The sequence below is a fragment of the Aspergillus alliaceus genome (genome assembly GCF_009176365.1).
Source record: "Aspergillus alliaceus strain CBS 536.65 unplaced genomic scaffold BDW43scaffold_6, whole genome shotgun sequence".
Lineage (NCBI taxonomy): Eukaryota > Fungi > Ascomycota > Eurotiomycetes > Eurotiales > Aspergillaceae > Aspergillus > Aspergillus alliaceus.
Window position 1 is genome coordinate 721,022 of NW_022474689.1, and position 22,126 is coordinate 743,147.

The 22,126-nt window shown below is 48.6% G+C and overlaps 6 protein-coding genes across 6 annotated transcripts; 3 read left to right on the forward strand and 3 right to left on the reverse strand.

The window, feature by feature from the left end:
* Positions 1-1,798: 1,798 nt before the first annotated feature.
* BDW43DRAFT_265189 (uncharacterized protein) lies at positions 1,799-2,677 on the forward strand. The gene is made up of 3 exons (XM_032040752.1): positions 1,799-2,284; positions 2,345-2,480; positions 2,541-2,677. The coding sequence occupies exons 1-2, from the start codon at positions 1,858-1,860 to the stop codon at positions 2,428-2,430; spliced, it is 513 nt and encodes a 170-aa protein (XP_031904155.1). The 5' UTR covers positions 1,799-1,857; the 3' UTR covers positions 2,431-2,480; positions 2,541-2,677.
* A 68-nt stretch (positions 2,678-2,745) lies between these two features.
* Positions 2,746-5,285, reverse strand: BDW43DRAFT_265192 (Zn(II)2Cys6 transcription factor). The gene is made up of 4 exons (XM_032040753.1): positions 4,243-5,285; positions 3,754-4,174; positions 3,396-3,684; positions 2,746-3,334 (listed from the first exon to the last, which is right to left on the reverse strand). The coding sequence occupies exons 1-4, from the start codon at positions 5,255-5,257 to the stop codon at positions 2,969-2,971; spliced, it is 2,091 nt and encodes a 696-aa protein (XP_031904156.1). The 5' UTR covers positions 5,258-5,285; the 3' UTR covers positions 2,746-2,968.
* Positions 5,286-6,409: 1,124 nt separating this feature from the next.
* Positions 6,410-8,405, forward strand: BDW43DRAFT_322686 (cytochrome P450; the record flags this gene model as incomplete). The annotated part of the gene is made up of 7 exons (XM_032049612.1): positions 6,410-6,605; positions 6,671-6,800; positions 6,851-7,042; positions 7,112-7,263; positions 7,333-7,577; positions 7,643-7,914; positions 8,003-8,405. The coding sequence occupies 7 exons, from the start codon at positions 6,410-6,412 to the stop codon at positions 8,403-8,405; spliced, it is 1,590 nt and encodes a 529-aa protein (XP_031904157.1).
* A 111-nt stretch (positions 8,406-8,516) lies between these two features.
* BDW43DRAFT_204291 (DUF292 domain protein) lies at positions 8,517-10,320 on the forward strand. Its single transcript, XM_032039183.1, has 2 exons — positions 8,517-8,890; positions 8,962-10,320. The coding sequence occupies exons 1-2, from the start codon at positions 8,870-8,872 to the stop codon at positions 10,123-10,125; spliced, it is 1,185 nt and encodes a 394-aa protein (XP_031904158.1). The 5' UTR covers positions 8,517-8,869; the 3' UTR covers positions 10,126-10,320.
* Positions 10,321-10,515: 195 nt separating this feature from the next.
* On the reverse strand, positions 10,516-16,005 carry BDW43DRAFT_297674 (MFS general substrate transporter; the record flags this gene model as incomplete). Its single annotated transcript, XM_032044434.1, has 9 exons — positions 10,516-11,179; positions 11,232-11,530; positions 11,582-11,763; positions 11,814-12,685; positions 13,835-14,042; positions 14,136-15,470; positions 15,501-15,633; positions 15,683-15,811; positions 15,892-16,005. The coding sequence occupies 9 exons, from the start codon at positions 16,003-16,005 to the stop codon at positions 10,516-10,518; spliced, it is 3,936 nt and encodes a 1,311-aa protein (XP_031904159.1).
* A 2,041-nt stretch (positions 16,006-18,046) lies between these two features.
* BDW43DRAFT_204342 (sulfotransferase family protein) lies at positions 18,047-19,611 on the reverse strand. The gene is made up of 3 exons (XM_032039185.1): positions 19,126-19,611; positions 18,962-19,065; positions 18,047-18,902 (listed from the first exon to the last, which is right to left on the reverse strand). Exons 1-3 carry the CDS (start codon positions 19,441-19,443, stop codon positions 18,467-18,469), a joined length of 858 nt encoding a protein of 285 aa, XP_031904160.1. The 5' UTR covers positions 19,444-19,611; the 3' UTR covers positions 18,047-18,466.
* Positions 19,612-22,126: the final 2,515 nt, after the last annotated feature.

Genomic DNA, 22,126 nt, shown 5'->3' on the forward strand with positions numbered 1-22,126 from the left:
CTATGATCGATTTTGACATAGTTTTCACAAGACTTCGAAGCCCAGAATGGTTCAGAGATTATCGATTCAAGCAGCCCCATACACTGCCATGGGCGTAGGAACATTCGACTGCGCAAATGGTACCATGATATGCGCATAAAGGGCGGCTTCAATCTGTGCGGATGCTGCGAACAGAAGGGGAGGCGGTGCTTTGACCTTAAGCTATCAGCTGTACAACATGGCCAGGAGAAAGCCGGTTGGCGTGATATTCCAACACAATTTTGACGTGCAGCAGGAGCTCGCCGTTTTTTGCATGGGTACCGAATGCAACCGAAAGCTCGTTTTCCACTTGCACAGAAAGTATAACGGCATGATATATGGATCCCCTCCGGTTATCCACCCCCAGCATCCGTTGGTTCGATCTGGCCATTGAGTGGCTCACGTTTGCTTTACGTAGATATTGAGAACAAGCTTTTGCAGCATAAGCTTGAGAAATCTAATAGGAGCAGAGGTAACGGCTTTCAAATGCTCCACGCCACAATGGAAAGAATTTTATAGCCTAATTGTCTTGCTTTCAACGCCTAATTCTCGCCCCCAGAGCAAGGACAACAAAGCCTAAACTTGCATCAACTCACACATTTTAATCCTGCGGTTGCCATCTACTAGCCCCACGAGAACTCCTCCCAAGAAATTTGCTACCACAACCCTGTCCCTTGTTTTTTTAAAACTTGGGGCATATGTTCCAACAGTTCCTTTTGCCTTTACATGGACTTCGACAGAGCTGTATTTCAGCGTTAGTGGTTCTTTCCTCCGCGTCTATCGTATCGTATTGCCCGCAGCGCAAATTTCCGCGTCCAAGTCGGCTGGAAAGAGGCCCAAGGAGGAGCGTTTCAGCTTCACGGTCCTAATATCAAAAGAGGACATTCTTCTCCCACGGTCGTTTCGAACTCGCTCCGTCCAATTCATTCCACCGAGCAGACCAGGAGCCAACGCTGCAGTTGTGACCGGGCCGCGCTACAGCCGAGACCTAGCACCACTAATTGGTGTCTACTTAAGCAATAAAGACCTCGGCGGCTGGGTTTCGATTGAAGAAGGAATGAGGAGCCGCAGTTATTGTAAACCACAGAGCAGTTTGGCAGCCCAGTGCGAATGCTTTGACGAAGACTACGACTGACATTATCCCCTTTGATGACTGATACCTAGTTCGTGCTTCTTGTCTCCGTTGATGGATCGATTGTCCAAAGAACGGTTTCGCAGAAGACTTGGGAATGCTGTAGATATTTGAAAGTGCTCGGGTTTTGTCAGTTTAGTTAGTTCATCGGGTTTTGTCTTCGTTTTAACCAACGGTATATGAACTCATCAGGCAATACTCTTGAACAATCATGAAATATATCTTAATGTAATTTAGTGACTCAGGCCAGGTATCTATGTGAGTCGGCAAGGTGACTTGCCTGATATTAGCATCAATGTGTTTACCTGCAGAAGAGGTTATTGTCCACATATAATTTTCTCCCCAGACTTGCACGGAATCCGATTAGACTTCTATACTACTGTGGCAGTGCTCAGCCTCATTCATCGACAATCATTCTCATAAATTGATCCCCAAACTTCAATTTATCCCATACAGCGAAAGCCAAGTCTAATAATAAAAAGCTTCGTGTTCCTCAGGAATAAATCCGACTCCAATTTTTCTATTTATATATCAGCCACCGTGGCCTCTTCCGTAGTTAACACGTCCACTCTCAGGCAACAATCTCGTATCCATCCAAGCTCACGCCTCCAGTACAATACATACGTCCAGCCATACATAAAAACATCACGGGGTGCTCCCCAAGCCCCATCGCCATAACATCCTTCCAAACCTCCACGTAAACAACCATGGGCCAAACCACCCCCCAAGACACACCAAGACCTCCCCATTTCAACCTTATGGGCCTCCCAACCGAACTCCACATCCACATATCCTCATACCTCCCCTACCCCGACGCCCTAGCCTTGAAGCACACCTCCCGCCACTTCTATTCGTTCGTCTACACCGGCGTCCACCTAAAAGTCGACTGGCTGGTCGAACGCTTCGAACAAAAACTAGAGTGTCCGATGGAGAAGTGCTCTTTTCGAACCGACGAGGCATTCTGTAACCAGCGGATTCGGAAAATCATGGAGCGCAGACGTCGACATCTTGAATGTCCCCGGAAGACGGGCGCGTGTCTTGTTATTGATGGCAGGACTTGCCAGATGGATTTGGTGCCGACGTGGTTGAAAAGGAAGGGTCGTGTGGAGGTTGTTAAGTCGGTTGGGAGTGAGGGTCTGTGATTTCCTGCCCCCGTTTTTTCCTTTGGGCTGCTGGGAACTGACTGGGTGGTAGTGTTGATTCATGGGCTGATTTTTCTGGCGCTGAATTTGCTGTGGCATTTAATGACGACGGTTTTACAGTTTGATAGAGAACGTTAATTAGCGCTTGGTCCAGGCTTACATTCATCCTTCTAGTATTTGGGTATGAGGTGAGCTTTTCTAGGTGCGTGCGTCTGTGTTGCTTGGTTTAGGGTTGCTGATTTGCTTAGGTGTATATTCTGGTGGACCTCATTTTGGAGATATATTTGCGATCATAAAGGTTACCGGGTCGAAATTTTGGGGCGCACTCGATCGGACTGAACTGGCTGCTCTTTGTTTTCGCGCTCTTCAGTCTGCACGTTTTGCGACCTATACTTATTACGAAGGCACGAACATAATGGTATAACAGATATGTATATATTCAACTAATGTATAATCACACTAAGCTCCCGGCTAAGTTTTGGACCGGTGGATAGCATAGGCTTTAATTCTCAGAGTGCCGGAGTTCGGAATCCGGGATAATATTCACAGTAAACTCGGGCATGATGGGGCTAACTGACAGCACCAGGTGGAAAGGTTATAAAGGGCAGACCGAGAGCGAACTATGACGTTGGATTTTCGCTCATAATTTATCCTCGCAATCGGCATGCAAGACTCATCAGAATATAAACTGATCAATTGATCCCCCGAATTCCAGCATGTTCAAGAAATCCAGTTCATCGCTGCCCATCATACATATTTCAGAGTCCGTCAATGTGTCCATATCCAGTCCAGGGAGAGTTACCGAAACACGTGGCTCCAGAACCTCGTCGATGATGTCCGAGAATATCTTACTAGCACGATGGAACAGGTCCTGATTCGCGACACTCGGTCGTGACATGGAGTCTAGATGTGAGATAAAAACGCTTAGGTGACGGATCAGCACCGACCGGGAACCCCGGTAAGGAATCGGTCGGCCGGTGCGAGCTTGTTTTTGAAGCGCCTTGATGAGAACACCAGCGCTGGGGAAACCGTACAGGAGAATCTGGTAGGTTTCTTCTGGTTAGCAGGTTTACGAACATTTGTGGAAGCAGAGAGGCACTGACTGTCCACATATAATCTGGCCGAAGGTCAACCATATCTTCTCGCATGGTGCAGAAAGCTAGCACGGATGATAGTATGGTCGAGCTCACGTCGAGCAGGGCCGATTGGGCCTCGGGGTCCTGCTCGGCAAGAAGCCGATATATGAGGAAGTCATTGTAAAGGTAGGCTAGGTATGATACAATAAGCATCAGACAGATTGGTGTTGAAAATTGTTCGTCCCAACAATCTGGGTTGTAGCGCAACTGCTTAGGAAAGGAATTCCAGGTTTTATGACAGCGCACAGAGATATCCCTGTGAGTCACTGAAGGTCATGACTTGTCAAAAGGTTCAGAGGGGGGGGAGGTGGGGAGGCAGGCTCACCTCAGCTTATCGGCTGTTTCATGGCTTTGGGGTTCTAAAGAGACTTCGAGAATCTCTTCGCGAAAAGTGCTGACCAAAAACCGCTGCCGAAGGAAGGAGGATCGATGAAGAGCGCCTTGTGTGTTCCATCCTTCACTGTCTAAGTACTGCAAAGCTAGCTCAAATTCGAGTTCGCCGGCACCCAAGGAGCTGTCATCGATATCAAGAGGTAGTTTACAATCTGAATGTCTTAATGAAATCCTCGGCGGCCTGCCAAGAAACGTCGCGATGCTCTTGTCCAGTTGGTATGCCGCTGCAAAGTGTCTCCGACGCGTCTCAATAAGAAACTTCGGGGCAGAATTCGATAGTTGGGAGTCTCTATGCAGCCCCAGCTCGAATATATGAGTGGACAGATCGCCGAGTCTGCGCCACTTTGCGCAACCTGTTGCATGGTTAGGCAAAACCTTCGAGTCCCAAGTTACTCTAGGTATAGTGATTTGTTTCACTTACTGGAATCGCCATGAGCCACCCCTGACAACAATTGGATTTCGTACAGCAGCCATATCGTTAGATCATTGACTGGGGTAATATGTGTGCAAATTTGGAGCACTGCATCACTAACCGCCAGCATCCTCCGACCAAACCGCTCACGAGCTGCCATTCCTTCAAACCTAGGGAATTTATCATGAGCAAGGCCGAAGGCGGCCAATCGACCAGCAATCGCATAGAAAACACCTAAGATTTCCAGACGCAGATTAGATCCGGTGTAAAGCTCGTGGAACTGGCCTCCTGTGATTGTAGGCGGTATATGGAACGCATGCTTTGTGTTTTCTAGTACCTGCGCAACTTGTTCCGGTGGACTTTTATGCAGTTGGTTCTCGTCGATCATGGTCTGTATCGTAGGCAGTGCATTGAGTATAAAAGATGGAACTACGGCGGCCTGGCCTAATATGTAGTACTCGCGGACTATCTGTTCAATTGTCGAGAATTCTTTCAGAAAGCTCAATATCTCTGCTGTCCTCTGCACCCAGTGTGAAGGCAAGGCTGATGGAAATGCATTTACCGCCCCTTCCTGTGGTTGCAGATCGCTAGGGCTGGAAACGAGCTCGTGATCTTCCTCGAATGCTGCGACAAAACTCGTGGGACCTAAGTAGCCAGTCGGTAGTGAGCGACCAATTACCGGAATGCAGAATCCATCTCCTAATCGCGACTTGGGCTCCTCGGGATTGGAAATGGTTGTGGCCGGTGTGGATGCTGTCCCGGCGCGCAACGATGCAGAATCAGATTCACCTTGCTCCGGAGTTGAATGGGAGGGAGATCTCATGTGCCCCACACCAAGTGAGGCAATCTTTACAGTTGTGTTCCTCGATCTTTGAGTTAACGGTGCTGGATGATAGAAGCAAGAGACAGTCCGACGTTTCTTCTGACAGCGGGAACAGACAGGTAGGCGATGATCACAGCGGACTTTTTCCTTGCGGCAGGGCTCGCAGGATGCGGGCTTTCCATTGCGACGACGCGAGCTCATCTTAGATAGAGTCTATGCAGTATCTTTGTTTTGACTGTTATAAACAGTTGAAGGGGGAAAGACGAAAGCACAATTGAAGAGTGGGGGCTGACAGATTAGGGCTGCGCTCGGCGTTCGGGATTTAGGCCGTCGGCATTCGGAGTTCCTATATATTCACTGCCTTACGACACAGTCCTCTAGTATAGAATTTAAGAGTCTAGAGAACTATTCAATGCCGCCAAATTAAGCTTCAGCTTTAGTAGCAAACTATGTTTGATCCGTAATTCTAGACTAACTCATTATTGATCTGCTGAACTGTGTTTCTGGTTCGAGCCTAATCAGCGGCATTCCATTCCACTTCTTTACTACATCTTATAACCTACTATTATTGTCCCCAAATTACTCAGCCGAGTCCGATGTGGTTTACCCCTAGGTAAGGGGACTCTACTGACACGTATATGTTACCATTGCAACCAAGACTGCTCTCTGGTTCTGATATAATTTGAACTCAAACCCCTGGATTCCAGAGAAGATAGCATTGGGAGAATATAGAGGAGATATCCTGTCGGATAATGAGCTGCTAGGTAACTACTCCGGTCGCTTTGAAAGTGAAGACCCTGAGATATCTCTGAAATCAAGGGATTTGCCGCGGGATAGATGAGAAGAAAGGCAGAGGAATACACGGTATGAATGCTGATCCAGGAGAAGAGTCCTTGAGATGACCAGGTGAGGTGACCTTTGTTGAAAAGAGAGCATCTGCAACTAAAGCTCTAGCGCATATTGTATTGGAAATACGAGATCTTGTTTTACATAAGAGGCTGTGTACGAGCATACTTTACAGAGTAATAGTTAACTAAGTAAGGATGATTGCAAGTCGGTGCTGCGTACAGTATTATGATTCTCTTTATTTGATTAAGAAGTCAGATCCATTTAATTTATCGCTACAACTCCCCGGGCTTATGAAGTGAGACCAAATCCGGCAATAATATTCTGGACGCGGTGCCGGACCTGATTTCTAAATTGCTTGAGATTCAATGGATGACTGATATCATCGCAATGGCCTCGTTACTCATTCAGCTGGATTCTTACAGACCGACTTGGATATTTGTGAGTGCCCTGCATGCTTCTTTCAGTATTCTGTCAAGGTTATCTACAAAGCCACAGTAAGGAGATATGTCGCTCATAGTTCTAGGACTGGCGATTGGCATCATATGCCTTTATATGATCAAATCTTTTTTAAGTAAAAAGAAGACCTCTGCACCGCTCCCTCCCGGTCCCCGACCAAAGCCAATTATTGGCAATTTAAGGGATTTTCCATCGCCCGGCACACCAGCCTGGCTACATTGGTTAAAACATAAAGATCTCTACGGTACCTAACCCCATCGTCAGTCGCATACCTATGTTATTCATTTACTGATATATAGCTCTCAAAAGGCCCAATCAGCTCCGTTACTACCTTCGGCCAAACAATCATAATCCTGAATGATGCGCGTCTTGCACATGAGCTATTAGAGAAACGATCTGCCATCCACTCATCTCGACCGGCATGCACGTTTTCTCATATGTAAGTAGCATTCCCCCACTGCACACAAGATACGTGATTGATAATAATAGGGCTGGTTGGGGGGGTATCTTGGCCGTTCTCGAATACTCCGACCGATTCCGTGCCGCACGCAAAGTTGCGCATCAGCAGATAGGTTCAAATAATGCGATCTCTCGTTTCAATCACACTCAGGAGGTAGAGGTTAGTCGATTCCTTTTGCGAATACTCCAGGATCCTGGACACTGGATCGAACATCTTCGGAAGTGAGTGCTCTTCGCTCCTTGGTCCGGTGAAGGTGAATGTGAACAGTAGAATAACACATTCGTAACTAGGGAAGCCGGTGCCATCATTTTGAAGATTACGTACGGGTACACCGTCGAGCCGCATGGGCGCGATCCCCTGGTTGATCTCGCAGACAGGGCTATCGTGGAATTTGCTCAGTCAATACTTCCCGGGGCTTGGCTTGTCGACTCTATTCCTCTTCGTAAGTCTCGCGTACAGCTTGAAGGGATAGGGATATATTTATATTTTTGCTAACGTTGTATCATTATAGTGAGACACATTCCTTCCTGGCTACCGGGTGGAGGCTGCACACGGGCTGCAAAAGAGTTTCAGAAGATTTCCAAAGTCTTCAGTGACATCCCATACACGTTCACGAAGCAGCAGATGGCACGGGGCTATAATGCGCCGTCCATCATATCGTCCTACCTACAGGGGGGCGACGTCAAGCCTGGCTCAGAAGAGGAGTACGTTGTCAAGTGGACTACTGCTTCACTTTACGGCGGCGGGGCAGATACCGTAAGTAACAACATAGTAACATTGACAGTGCCCTGAAAGCTGAAGATCCTAATAAATGCCCACAGACAGTTTCCACGATGACATGTGTCTTCCTCGCGATGGTTTTGTATCCGCATGTGCAGCGGAAGGCACAAGAGGAAATTGACAGGGTCGTTGGGACATCGCGTCTGCCTGGGTTTGAAGATCGCGAGAACCTCCCTTACATTGAAGCCATTGTTAAAGAGGCCCTGCGTTGGCATCCCATTGTTCCAATGGGAGCTGCACACATGGCCATCGAGGATGATGAATGCGAGGGGTATCATATCCCGAAGGGAGCAGCTATATTGGCAAATATATGGTGCGCTGGTTTTACCCCTCTCTCACACCCTTTCCTTTCCTTACAACACACCCCTTTCTTCTTTTTGGCTGCTAATGCGTACCGTTAGGGCATGTGCACACGACCCCAATGACTACCATAGCCCAATGGAATTCAAGCCCGAGCGTTTTCTGAGTGATGGCGGCCATGTTCCCGAACGTGATCCCTATTTTCTCGCTTTTGGATTTGGTCGACGGATATGCCCGGGCCGAAATCTAGCAGATTCCAATCTTTATCTCTCTATCGTTCAACTACTGGCCGTCTATAATATCACCAAGCCAATTTGCGACGGTAAGGAAATGGACATCCAGCCCGTCTTCTACCCTGGGGTTATCAGCCATCCGGAGCCTTTCGACGTCGATATCAAGCCTCGCAGTGCAGGCCATGAGGAGCTAATTCGATCCATTGAGAAGAAACATCCGTGGGAGAAGAGCCATGCGGAGGAACTTCGGAAAGCAGCGAGTGTTTACTAGATATATTCCTTACTTGCATTTTTGCCTTTTTGCCTTTCCCAGTTCCATGTATTTTTCCTAGATCCATTTCGGTTTTCTAAGTATATTCTAGACACAAGTCATAGGGTACATATAAGTTCGCGCACGATCTAGTGTCTAGCAGTTTTGCTGTCAACATACCTATAGAGTATAGATATGGAGCGGAGTACCACTATCCCCAAAATAGTCTAGCCCGTTCCTCCACAGCCACAAACCTACTCCCCTAAACCCAAACCACACTAGCCCCAAGGCAACCTCCAAAGATGACATATGATATCTACAGTCCAGTCCCTCATCCCATAATCTCCATACAATCAAACAATTACCACCCTCACAACACACCGTCTACTCTTTTCCTATCGCCTACCTACAATCCACCCAACCCAGCATAAAATCAACCAAACACCACAGCAACAAACCGCCAACGAAAAGAAACCAAAGGCGAAATGCCCCCCTCTCCCCAAACGGTACGCTTCCCCGAAAACCCCACCATCACCAAACCCCCAACCTACCAAACAAATCCTAACAAAGCCCCCAGGCAAAACTAACCTCAACCCTCCACCTCCTAATCCCCCGCCTTCGCCTCCTCCAAAAAAAATCCACAGCCAGCTCCGTAATCCAACGTCGCGAACTCTCTCACCTCCTCTCCGAAAACAAAGACGCGAGCGCCCGCATCCGCGTCGAAAATGTCATCGCAACAGATATCGCCATCGAAGTCATGGAAATGGTAGAGCTGTACTGCGAGCTGATCCTTGCGCGGGCGAATGTGCTAGACCAGAACGCCTTTAGTGAGAAGGGGGTCGAGGCGAGGAATCGGGCGAAGGAGGCTTTGGGGGAGATTAGGAGGCGGGAGATGGGGGGTTTGGCGTCGGGCGTGGAGGATGGTGGGGGCTCTACTTTGGGGAAGGGGAAGGGGAAAGGGAGGGGGTTTGGGCTTGGGGCGATTTTTGGAGGTGGAGGGCAGGCAAGGAGGGAGGAGAAACCCGCGTCTGAAACTGGGGCTGGGGTGAGTGCGGTGGGTGTTGAGGGGGGTGGTGGGGTTGGGGAGAGGGCGTATATTGATTCGGCGCTAGATGAGGCTGCTGCGGCGATTTTTTATGCATATCCGCGGTTTCCGTCGGATGTGAGGGAATTGACTATTTTGAGGGGGTTATTGGCGGATCGGTATGGGAAGGAGTTTATGACGCTTGCGCAGGATGATCGGTTTCCCGTCGCGGATGGGTTGAAGGTTCCGGAGAGGTTGGTGAAGGGGTTGCGGGTGCGGCCGCCGTCGAGGGAGTTGGTGGATAGTTATCTAAGGGAGATTGCGAGGGCGTATGGGGTTTCTTGGGGTGGGGATGCGGAGGATTTGGATGAGGTGCCGACGGAATTTGTTGATGATGCTGATGAGGGTGGTGATGGGGGTGATTTGCCGGTGACGCCGCGGAAGGAGGGCCGACCGTCTGAGGTACAGCGGAGGATGTCTGATACGGCGGAGCTGAATCGTGCTACGCCGCCAAAGGGGCTTCAGGCTGGAAAGAGCCCCGTCAGTGTTGCGCCGCCGGGGCCCAGGTCTGATAATCCAAACCCGCGCGTCAAGGTCCCAGACGCAAATGGGAATGGAGAGACCGAGCTGGAGCCCAGGAGCCCTTCGAAATCGAGTAAAGGAGGGATCCCGGAGTTGGATGAGTTGACTAAACGCTTTGCCGCGTTAAAGCGGTAGTTATGTTCTTTTCCCTATCTCCCTGCTGGGATCTACATGCTTAAGATAACGATATCCCGAACGCACTGTCATGAGGAATTCTATGTATTATGTATCACGATCTATCCACCCACTCCTTTTTGTCATCATGCATCAGAGAAGCAAGCGAGAATATGTCACAAGAATGGAAAACAAAGAGGTATCCGAACAATGGTAGCATCGCTATGAGCATAGCATGGTCGTCGGTGCAGTAACAATAAGACAACGAAAGAAGTAACCGGACACCGACTATGCACGTGTCCCCATATGTACAGTAAGCTGAACCAAAGGAAAAATCAATATATATGAGACAAAATACCAAAGAAAGCTAAGATGCAAATGGGGTAGGGAATGACATGCAAAAGATGATCATTAACGGGGCGGATCGTCCTCCTCTCCTGGAAGAAGAATCTCATGCCCCGATCCCTCATAGACGAAGATGGCTGCGACGCATCCAAAAACGGATACGAGGGCGATCAGCCACCAGGCGAACCCTACCATGCCGATCTCCAGACCATATCCGTACCACGAGCCAGAAAAGATGGGGCCTATGGTGCGGAATGCTGAGGAGACTGACTGGCCAATTCCGTGGATGGTGCCCAGCACCGAAGGATGTGGCGAGCAGTTGTTCAGCAAGATAATCGAGGTCGGCAGCGTAAATGTACGGGCCGAAACTTGTAAGAAAAGGACGATAATGATAGAGAACCACACCCACGGCCCGTTGGCCTGTCCTGGGGGTGGTGTGCTTGACGGTGCAAGGGCGATATACGGGGCAAACGCATAAGCTAAGGGAAACAGAGTCAAGAAATACTGGTAACTCTTGGCCGTCCCCAAGCGGCTATTAATTGCTGGGTACACGGTGAATTGGAGGAGCATGCCGATGATGCCCAGGATGGCCGTGGCAAATCCAACACTCTGAGGCAGCATACCCAACCCACCCGTGAAGATGAACGGCAGCCTCTGAGCAGGAGCAGCGGGATCGTTGGAATCATAGCGAGGTGAAGACAGGAAGAGCAGCCAGAGATTATTAAATGCACTGCAGGAGTCAGCAGATGTACCACATGAGACCTTGAGTGGCTTAAACTGACCCCATCTGGAAATCGAAGAAGGCCTGCGCCAAAAGTGTACACAGCACGTTCTTCGTCCAAAGTCTGTGGAAAGGGAGAATCTGTTTATACCGCAAGGGCTTGGCTGCCTTCTCTTCCAGTTCGTAGCTCTCGGTGGGATCGTGGTGGTGGCTCAGAAGAGGGCCTTCTTCATCGTAATCGGCGAAAGGTAGTCTCTGGTACAAAGGTGACGAAGAAGGAATCACGGCCCGGATACCACGGGCGAAGATCCTAGCAGTGAAAAGTCCCAGTCCGGGCTTTCCTTTGCAAGCATCCAAGGTCTAATTGAAGAATTAGCTGGGTTTGTCAGCCATAGCACGGTTTGATCTTACCTCTTCCAAGCCGATACCAACACAGAAGGCAGCAAAGGAGAGAAAGACGGCATTGGCCAACATTGGCAATGCGTAGGGATAGCGCTCGAGCCATTGTATACCATTCGCTCCTCCAAAGGAAGAATTGGGGCCGAACAAGGCAGGATAGCTGCGCACCGGATCGGAGAGCATACCACCCATCACTGAGCCTGTTAGTTGATATTCATGTACATGGAACTTGAACCGAACTCACCAGGTCCAAATAAAGAGGCAATATTAAACCCAATGGGTAGAATGAGAAAGGCACGGGAATGGTACTTCTTCTCCTTCACGTTCTCCGCAATCATCGTCCGAATAATGCCCACCGTACCATTAATGGCACCGCCGAATGAACGCCAGAACACGGCCTGCGCGAACGATGTAGCAAAGGCGACGCCCAGGCAAGACACTGCCGTGCCTAACAGGCCAACCAAGAGAACAAACTTCCGTCCACCCCATTCCGCATCCGCTACTCGGCCCCAGGGAATCGCTGTCGCGAATTGGGCCGCGGTAAAGGCGCCCTGGAGGATACCAGCCTGGGTAGACACATCTGCATCGGATAAACTGTCATCGAATGATTTAAGCTGGTAAAACATGTACGCTTGCAGTGAGGCAATCTGCAGAAAATCAAATACACGGCATAACCCGAGCAGTGCTAGTTGCTTCTTCCGCGGCAGGGTCATCCAAGTGACGGGCCCTGGACGCGGAGGCGGATCACTGGAGAAGTGCTGCGGTTGCCTGAAGGAAGCCAGGTTTTGGCTCTGTGACCGATTGCGGGCATGGCCGGATTGCTCGAACGAGGTGTTTCTCAGAGCCATCTTATTGCCGGTGTCGCGGTCCGACGAGCCTTCGGAGACGTCGTCTAGAGAGATATTTGACTCGCGACGGCGGCGCTGCTGTGAGGGAAATTCTCGCGGAGAGGGTTCGCCGCCTTGATCGTGACCAGATGTCCAAGAAGTCGCCCGGATGTGACGGGCATTCCGACTTTTATTAGCGTATGAAGCCGATGATGGTTGTTGTGTCGGCGTTAGCGCGGGAGAGGGAACCGGGGAGTTGCTGGACGTTGAGATAGATCTCAGTCGACTACTGTTTTGTAGATCCAACTTTGGTACAGGCATCGAGGCGGAATCTTCCAGACGCCGTGATAGGATGCCAAGTATTGGAAGACTACGTCAAGGAGTGAGACCGTGGATTTGAGAGGGGCAAAAAATAGCTCGTTAGTATAGTATATAAACCTGCAGGAAGCCGTGTCTCTATTGGGTCGATGGAGATCACATCCGTGTAACATGCAACTAAAACAAATGCAAAAATAGAAAAGAAAAAGGAAAAAAGAAACAAGCTAGATAAGAAAATTAAATGAGTGAATCGGAAGAGAAAAGACAGAGGTACGATAAGGGAAAGAGAAATGATGAGGTTGGTTGGAAGAGTAAGTAAACTAAAGGAGGAGCAGTGACTGTGACGGAGTATTGGATCGGCAAAATACATTGAAGAGCGATTGCGACGCTTGTCTCCACTACTTGTTGGCGCCTTGGCAGGTGGAATAATTCCCATGATTTATAATTTTATTTGTTCATTATTTTTTATTTTATCCTTCACAATACCCAGCTGTTATTTTTCTCTTTTACGTTTCCAACCCTTAATCAATCTATCACACGTTTCAATCACCGTTGCGTTCCGACCAGTAGGCGAAACGCATTCATGGTTCCCGTGATTACCACTTGAGACAGACGGTGTTTTCACTGAAAGAAAGAACATAATTTTGTCCCATCTCCGAATTATTCTGGACTCCTACGACGTCACGTACATCATCTGCGACGTGTGTAAGCTTTTTGTTCTATTTATTTATCTGTCTAGCTTGATTCTTTCTGTAAGTTCCAGGATTTTTATGCTCAAGAGTGTACATTAGATTGGTAAGCGGAACTGGTTCTCCGTCATGTTCGGCCCTGCGTTTTGTCATCTTGTGACGCGGGCTGGTAATCTATCCGTGTACCGTATTGTTACCTGATCAGCTGCTAACCGAGCAACTAGATTCATTCAATTTAATATACTCTGTAGATAGACTAGCGTCAACCATCCTGCCACCTGGACAAATCCTAGGATTGAGTATATTATATTGTATTATATTCCTAAATTAATTTACTTCTATAGAATAAAATTATCTATGGTATCATGCTAAGTAATCCGGATGCGACGAGCCATCTTCATTCCCTATTCGAATAACCTGGCTCCGTCAACGGGAAATAGTGAGGCCCGTCGGATCCCCCGATCCATCGCCGCCAATGCCACCACGGCGCCTCGCTCCCCTGGCCTGGCTGTTTTCTTACGTCTGCACCATCATCCAATGGCTCTGAAGATGCCCGCTCTCTCATCGGGTGCACATGATGTCGGGTTCGTCGCCATCTTCGAAGTACCGCATACAACCCAAGAGCGACAATACCAACCGCTAACAGAGGGACAACCCATGCGTGATCTGAGCATTTCATGGTGATTAGCGTCAACGTATTCAACTTGCTATTGTGGAGTAGGGAAAGCTCACCGTATGCAGCTTTCAGGGTCTCTTTGGCTTCGTCCAACGACGATGACTCGGGCTCTGTGGATTCGCCCCAGTCGTAGTGCGCCTCAGGATGCTCAGGGTCTACCCATGGCACAGTGTTGAGGCCTGCGGGAGGGACAAACGCGAGAGCTCCCATTTCGCCAGGAAGTCCATATGCTTGGGCATTTTCGCACATGTTATTCGTGCAGTATTGCTGGAGCTCCGCCGACGGCGTAAAAGTAAACTTCAGCCGCGACTTGCCCAGCACCTTGCCTTCGGGGTCTACCGCTTCTGCATACGTCCACGGATAATAGTGCGGGAAGCTATAGCTTGTTTCGAATCCCTTCTTCGTCACCTGATTCAACAATGCGTACGGACCCGTCATGTTTAGGGAACCGTAAAATCGCCAGTACCTCACTCGTGTTGCACCGTTCCAACTCACGTACATGGTCAGCGAGGAGAACGGCTTGGATGATTGGGAGTATGTCCACAGGGCCGGTACGTCCGTCGGATTTCCGTCCCACTTGAACTTTTGGGCGCGGTAGTTCATAATCTTGTCCTTATCAATATATCCCCAGAGCAACAGGTTGCCATGCTGATCGTGTTCGGATATGTAGGCATTGTTCCCCCATCCAATGAACACATTTCGGTTCGGCAAAACCTGCATGTTGCCCTGACTTGAGCTGAGCATGTTTCCATTGAGAGGGGCATAATCTTGCAACTGGGTGGCCGTCATCGCAACATGATCGATCAGGATGAGCATACCAGAGGAGTACTCGTGAGTTTTATTGAAGCCGTTGTAGCCGTTGTTATATAAGGAAAGTAAGGTGTGAGTACCGTTTTCATTCAACCATCGAGCGTCGTGTTGCTGGGAGAAGCTAAAGTTGATATTGGTGAACGACGGGTTGGCCCCATGCAACTGCCAGATCACCGACCCGTTCTGGCCGGAGATTTTGTAGATCGCACAAGTATGGCGCGACGAGATCAGATAGTCACCGTCCTTGTTTTTGTCAATGGAATTGATGTGGAAGTAATCCCACGGGGATTGTGAGTCCAGTCCAGTACCCGAAGTATCAGTGTGGCCAGGCCAGGTGTAACTAGCTGTAGGATCAACATGGTCAAGGGACTTCCACTCAAACAGCACCTCGTTCGTCTCCACATCCACTTCCTGGAAAATGCTCTCCATTACCCACCCCATCCCAGTCCTAACATTCCATAAGCTCATGTCAAACTGTCGCTGCTGGTACACAGTCAATAGCGCAGTCTTTCCACCATTAATGGGTAAAAATTCGTGCATATCGCTCGATGCCATTCCACCTCCAGGAACCACTGTCTTCACTATACGATATTGGTTATCCATGATCACACCATGACCCCTGCAGTATCCATTCTGTTGAACACCTTGGAAGAAACAGAGATGATCTTTCCCCTTGTATTCGCATACGTGCATGCCATGGGCGTTCCCAGGTCCAGAGTTCCCCCAACCGCTCCATACTAGATTCTGCAGCGACGTCAGCGAGAACAACCGGCCTGAGGAGGACAAGACCTACTCCTTCATCATCATAGATATAAGGGCCTGAGTTGGCGGCTTCATACAGACCAAGGAATATATACCCTGACGCGAGTCTCTCAGGAATGCTGTGTTCTATCGTGAGAACCGGGGGATATAGATCGGGTCTCTGTGTGATAGGACGATTAGCCAATTTTCCAAGACGGTCCTATGAGCCCTATCCGCGTACTACCTTTAACATGGACCTACCGATCGAAATATAGAATCAATCTCCGCAACGATACCCGGCAGGCACGATAGTAACAATAAAAACAGAGAAGTCATTATGCGGAGGGGAGACAAGAACAGTGATCTTCCCGGCATTGATGTCAAAGATGGCTCGCAACGATCATGCGCAATACCAGTTCATCACTCGTCTCTGAGGCGGAAAATACCAACCAAGAAAAGAGATCCAAGCACAAGGGAGAGATAGATTGGGAATATGTGCGAAGAGTACAAAACCCCCAAGAAATCAAGTATTGGCAAGAGGATATGGGGAATGTACAGTACTTGGGAAGATCAGCACGGATCGCAACTCAAAAAACGGAAGGAGAGTGAGTGTCGGTGCTGAGACAGCCACGAGTGTTTCCAATGGGCATCCACCACGCCCATGTGGAGCATTAAGTCAGGTCTCGTACTACATTTCATTATTCTTTGGAACGAAGGTGAGGCCTCTTGACTGCCCTGATTGGTGAACAGCCAGGGGGAATCCAGTCCGCCGGCACACCCACCGAGATTGGCGCTGTCAATTCTACCAGTCAATATTTGAACCGATGTTAGCCTTACCATTGTGCATCGTGCTACAAAGTATAGATTAGCATCGCTCAGTCTTCATAGTGGTCACGGGAGTCTGTCGTGCCTCAATGGGATTTCCTGAGACAAAGATGAAGTGATGGAACTTGGTAGAAGTCCCCAACGTCTCCATCATCGATACCTCAATGGATCTGTTTCGGGATCCGAATCGAAGTTTGTTAAACACCCGAAGTGTGAAAAAAACCATCAGTCTTGAGACATCGACTCGTAAAATCTGTTCAACGACAGTGCTTTCTGTAATTAGTCCAATCCACTGCACTATCTGCAGCGCCTCTTCTGCACCCATCAAGCCAACCCAACGTCACCCACATCGTCTGTGATAACGTACGCAGGGAATAGTCGTTCATTCATTCTTCCTCCACTCAGATTCAAGGCCCAACCCACGTTAGCAGCCTCCGGTTTCTCGCTTCTAGAGAATACGTAGTCCTCTACGTAAGGTCCGTTCATAGTTGGTGATATCTAGAACGCAAGGCTAAGCCCCATCTGAACTAGTCGGGAATTGAACGATACACCGAAATGCAGTAGGGTGTAAATTACCCCCCTGTAAGAACCTGTTCTGGAGAATCATTTGAGTCCCCACGACGAAACAATCCCGTTAACGCCGACACTAAATAGTAATGCCGAGGCCGTAGTAAGAGAATAGCACCTCACTGTGGCTGGCCCTTTTTTTTTCTTGCCATTTCCTCTGCTCCAGCGCCACGTCACAGCCAGAATGGAGGGAGTGGAGTTGAAGCGAATGTACTCCACTCGTGTGGCTTCGCTACGCAGTTCAGACTTCAAACATGCTATGACAGGAAGTGTATCTCCTTCCAAACAAGCTCTGTATGGGATTCCAGGGGCGACCCATCAATAACTAACTATTCATAGTCATACGTATACCATGCTGATCTAAAGTTCTGAGCTGTATCAAATCTGCCTGTTATTTCTACAGAGGATACATAGAGATTCGTATGTATATTTAGACACTTCACGTCTCTGGCCCCGTAACAGACGGTACGGTATAATTATCTCTCCGTGTCTCCTTGATCTTGGCGGAACTATACGATTACGAGTATCCTCTTGAGCAGCGTCATGGGTGCATTACACCTCTAGATTTCTATACCAAGAAATACCTCACTGGGCTTTGCAAATTCTCGCTGCATATGTAGTTCTTACCAGAACAATAACAATGGCAATTACCCACCCGACAAGTCCTACTCCATGACTATGTATAAAACAGTTCCAAGCATTGGCGCAATTGACCTCTCCTATTGATGTTCCAATTTCCCGCAACCAAATTCGGTCAGCAATGATCAACCAAATAGGAGGTCGGTACGAGAGAGGAATGGAGCTTTGATCCAGTAAACTAACCTGAGCGCGCTACCACAATCCACGGCCAAGCAAACGGCTCCAAGCCCACTGGTTCTTGGCCGGCCACTAGATCCCCCGTCTCCTTTATCACCACAGGGGGCGAGCGTCAAGACACCCGCAGTCATTGTCTGGCCTTGTAGGGCGCTTCAGCCCTCTCAATGTGCCAAGACGGTTCCCTCATCCGGTTTACAAGGTTTGTGAGAAAATTTGCACTGCATGACTTCCCGTGCGCCACTGCATATTCCTGAGGTTTTTTTTTTTTAAAAAAAAACCATCAACCTGATTCTGTTGTCTCAGGCTATGAGGATTTTTAACGAGATGAGGGTGGTCTCATTCGAGCCCTCACGGCCAGTTTACCCCTGAGGCCGATTGCCAAGATGTCGCTCCCTTCAAATATCAAGCCACTAACGTTCAAGGAGCAAGTCGACACGGTGGTCAATGGAATAATTTGGTTGGATATTATGTACAGTGTTCAAAATAAATAGACGCTAGCCAAGAACAACGAACATAGGGCATATTTTATGAACTAGAAAGAAAAACCATGACTTGCGCCCAGCGCATACCATAACACCCAAAAAAAAGAAACAAAAGGGTAAAAAGAAAAGGGTACTATTTCACCGTTTTACCGACAGAAGCGCTTGAAAGCCATAGTCGCGGCCAATCCGGTCGCCACTAGCGCTCCACCCATGGTGAAAGCTTGAAGGGCAGCGTTCATCATCTGGTGCCTGTTGCGGGTACGGCAGCGCTGGAAAAAGTCGGCCATGTCGTTTCCACGAGGGAATGGGGTGTCAGGGACCTCTTCTCCCAAGAATTCGCACAGAGGGCCCCAGCCATCGCTGATCTTGTACTCCAGCAGGCGCTCGGGTGGGACCAGACTGCGGACTTCTGCAACGTGATCCTCGTACACCTGCTTGCCCTTGTTGGGGAAGTCACCACGGAAGAAAGTCTGGAAGAATTTGTTCAACATAGGGTAGTACATGCCCGCAGCCCAGCTGAAGTTCGAAACAAAGCTGTGCTCAGGATCGCTCACACGCCACCACACAGTCTTCATAACAGATCTGTCATGTGCCAGTTAGACAATGGAACTTTCCTCAGGTATACTTCAATATCAACTTACGCATGCCACGAGTCCACGTCACGAGTAGTCAGGATAACCTTAGCGTTAGGATAGGCTTCAATTAATTCTTTGGCAAAAGCACAGGCGGGCCAGTCACAGACAGCCTATATATGCAAGATCAGTCCCATTCTCAATATCAGCCAGGTCGACAATATGAGGCTCACCTGGCACTCTCCCAACAACTGATCCCACTCCTTCCTTCCAAACTCACCCACGCCATCGTACTTAGCGAGGAGAGCATCGTGCCACATCAGGCAGTCAGGTGGGTTCTCGACACTGGCAGACATCATATGGTAGCACTTCAGATATCCAATGCGCTCCAACGCTTTGCGAAGAGACGCTGTGCCTGTTCTTCCAACACCGAGTGCCAGCACTTTCATAGGCACTGTGCGGTGGCACTTGCGCCTATCAATGCAAGTGTCATCGGTGAAGATATCAGTCCAGGGTTGGGGGGCGAGGTTATCCGAGTAAGTCAAGGACATGGTGACAGATTGGAAAACGATGTATGTGTATATATGAACTGTATTATAATGCGTATTCAAGAGACAGTACTGTCTTCAAAATTGAAGGTCTAGTAAAGAGAAACGAAGGATGAATCCCAAGAAACCGAGGAAAGATAGAACGCAAGGAAAATGACGGTTTTCTGAGGTCAAGGCTTGTTTAAAAGGATGGACCCAAGCAATTCACAGTGATGTTGAAAAGACGAAAAGGAGTTTGGAGAATAGATTGATAATAAAAGTCATATATCCGTACCAAAAGAGGCCATTAGCGCCCCGGATGTACTAAATAATCCCCATACTCAGTAATTAAAATAAATCATGAAACCCAAGGGTATGGAAATGACAACCAGTGGCAACCCATTCGTACCTGTGTACGCGAAGTGTACATGCGATATGGATCCTCGGAGTCGTAATCATACAAAAAAAGAAAAAAATTTGTTAAATAATTTCGGTCTCCTGAATCTTGGCAATGCCCCCATCCTCCTTTTTTACCTTTTTCTTCTAGTTTCTGTTTTTATCCTTCCATTCTCTCAGGTACTCCCATAGGTGGGTCTTCCAACCACGTTTGGGGCAAATCAGTTGCGGCAGTTAACCGTAGAACCCATCGAACTCAGTCTCGGCAGGGCGAACCCACGACGTCAGTGGATGACGCCCATGGAAAGTTAACGATTGTCAGGGGGGTGTGGCCCTTGTTCCCTGGCTGAGTTCTTGACCTAATTCCGTACGTAGTGCATGAAAATCAACCCGGATGCCCGGTCCTCATCGTGTATTGGCCTCCAATGAGTACCCTCGGTCTCCTGACTTTCATCGTTTTGTCAAGGAGAGGCGGGGCGAAGAATGAACGGAACATCAGACACTGGAGAAGAGAACCCGTGCCAAGGCTTCCCGTCGGCAAGACAGCGCACTGATCGGCCGCGTAGGCCCTTAATTGGCCGGTCACTGGTATTCTGGGATTGGATGGTGAGGCCTGAGGCTTCTTTGGTCTGGAAGCACTGAGAAATTCAACCCGCCCGCAGATCTGCCCTGATTGGTGAACCGTCCATCTAGACGACGCGTACCTTTCTGCAGATATTCAAATCCAATGCATAATGCACAATCCTGAAACGTACTCATCTCTCCACAGCACTCAACAATTGCATTCGGGTTCTCATTTCCTTCTTGCTTCGCTTGTTCCATTAACCCCACCCCTCAATCCTTCCTTTCCCTTTTGTTTTGGTTGTTGCTAATTTATCATTGCTGGAAATTTGTTATTGCTGACATTGTATCAGATGCGTGTCAAGTCTCATGCACGGGCAACGCTTGTCAACGATGCTGGAAGAATTCGAGATGGATATCTCGTCCACTAAGTTAGTATGTACAGTCCCATCTCTAGTGCCCACACTCCATTATCCACCTAAGCGGTCAATCCACCCCGGTGGGAACCTCAGCCATCGGACTTTTTAACAATCCCGATGACGAAGGCTCGAAGTGAATTTCCATACGGCCATAGCGCGTAATTTGTGAAGGTCTGATCCATCACTCTAGTGACCAATTTTCCGAAGTGGGAGTCGTAATTCTAATTGGCACGATTGAACATGACTCGTTTAGCCTACTAGTCCATCACTGGGTCAATCAATTATCAATAGGGCAGGTTGGGATCCAGTCGGAAACATCCAAAAGATGGAGGCTACTGATTGCAAGTCGCAAACTGACAGATAGGTGTCACAAGTGCCATATCTCCGCTTGGACGCATCCCACCGTACTTCCCGTGCATACATTATTTTCTCAGGATTGCCGACAATGAAGGTATCAAATCCCCATTCCAGGTAGGTGAACAGACCCTACAGGGCTCGCCTCATTTCTGATAGAATCAATGCCCTGCAATCCTGCATGCAACGAGGTCCCGACGGGGATCGACTCGGTGTTCCGAGTTAATCATTCCCATCAACGGCCTGTACTGCCAAGACGGCTTATCACTGAGGCGAGCGTTGGGGACTCTGATCAAAGAGGCAAGTATCCTCGCCTTCTTATGAAGATCTTCGTCTACCTCCGTCTTTTTCCCTACTCCGTCCGGAGTCCATCACTGGCCCGCCAGCGAAGGCCGTTATAAAAATTGTGCCGTTTGTTCCGCTAATCACTTGGAGCAAAACAATAGACTTGGATACTGGAGAGTATCCGTACGTATCCATCTATACCAGTATGTATCAAGATTGAAAGGGAGCCATCACGATAATTGAGTGCTGTTATTCCTTCAGACCCTCTTCGGAGTTTTGAGTCTGTGCTGCAGTCGCGTTCAGTAGTAAGCATGTGATGCCCGATAACAACATCACTTCCCTTTCGAGGGCGTAGAGGTCAGATGATTGATCCGAATCTGATAAGAGGGATGGGTTCTCACATCCTGATGAAAACAACCTTTGATGAGGTTGGGGGAGAAAAGGAAATAGGGGGAGAATCAAGATATCAGCACTAATCACTAAAATTAAAACCAAGTTTTTGTAACAAAAGGAGGTCACTCCCTTATAAAGGAAATGGATGCCAAGAACCAACTATACGCTCGCAATCACACGTCTTGATCACCTCACTGCAACTATGTCTACTCGAGTATAACCTATTTAATTCTATCAAGGGTCTGAGAGCTACCAACGAGACTATGTTTAGTCTGGGGGATGTTATTTAAGCTTAAATA

Bases quoted from the DNA above. Each gene is read 5' to 3' on its own strand.
- BDW43DRAFT_204342 (XM_032039185.1), bottom strand. From the start codon at position 19,443: ATGTCCTTGACTTACTCGGATAACCTCGCCCCCCAACCCTGGACTGAT. The intron at 19,066-19,125 runs GTGAGCCTCATA...TTGCATATATAG, and splicing joins AGTTGTTGGGAGAGTGCCAG to GCTGTCTGTGACTGGCCCGC. The intron at 18,903-18,961 runs GTAAGTTGATAT...GGCACATGACAG, and splicing joins GACGTGGACTCGTGGCATGC to ATCTGTTATGAAGACTGTGT.
- BDW43DRAFT_265192 (XM_032040753.1), bottom strand. From the start codon at position 5,257: ATGAGCTCGCGTCGTCGCAATGGAAAGCCCGCATCCTGCGAGCCCTGC. The intron at 4,175-4,242 runs GTAAGTGAAACA...ACCATGCAACAG, and splicing joins GGTGGCTCATGGCGATTCCA to GTTGCGCAAAGTGGCGCAGA. The intron at 3,685-3,753 runs GTGAGCCTGCCT...AGTGACTCACAG, and splicing joins GAAACAGCCGATAAGCTGAG to GGATATCTCTGTGCGCTGTC.
- BDW43DRAFT_204291 (XM_032039183.1), top strand. From the start codon at position 8,870: ATGCCCCCCTCTCCCCAAACG. The intron at 8,891-8,961 runs GTACGCTTCCCC...CAAAGCCCCCAG, and splicing joins TGCCCCCCTCTCCCCAAACG to GCAAAACTAACCTCAACCCT.
- BDW43DRAFT_265189 (XM_032040752.1), top strand. From the start codon at position 1,858: ATGGGCCAAACCACCCCCCAAGACACACCAAGACCTCCCCATTTCAAC. The intron at 2,285-2,344 runs GTCTGTGATTTC...ACTGGGTGGTAG, and splicing joins TAAGTCGGTTGGGAGTGAGG to TGTTGATTCATGGGCTGATT.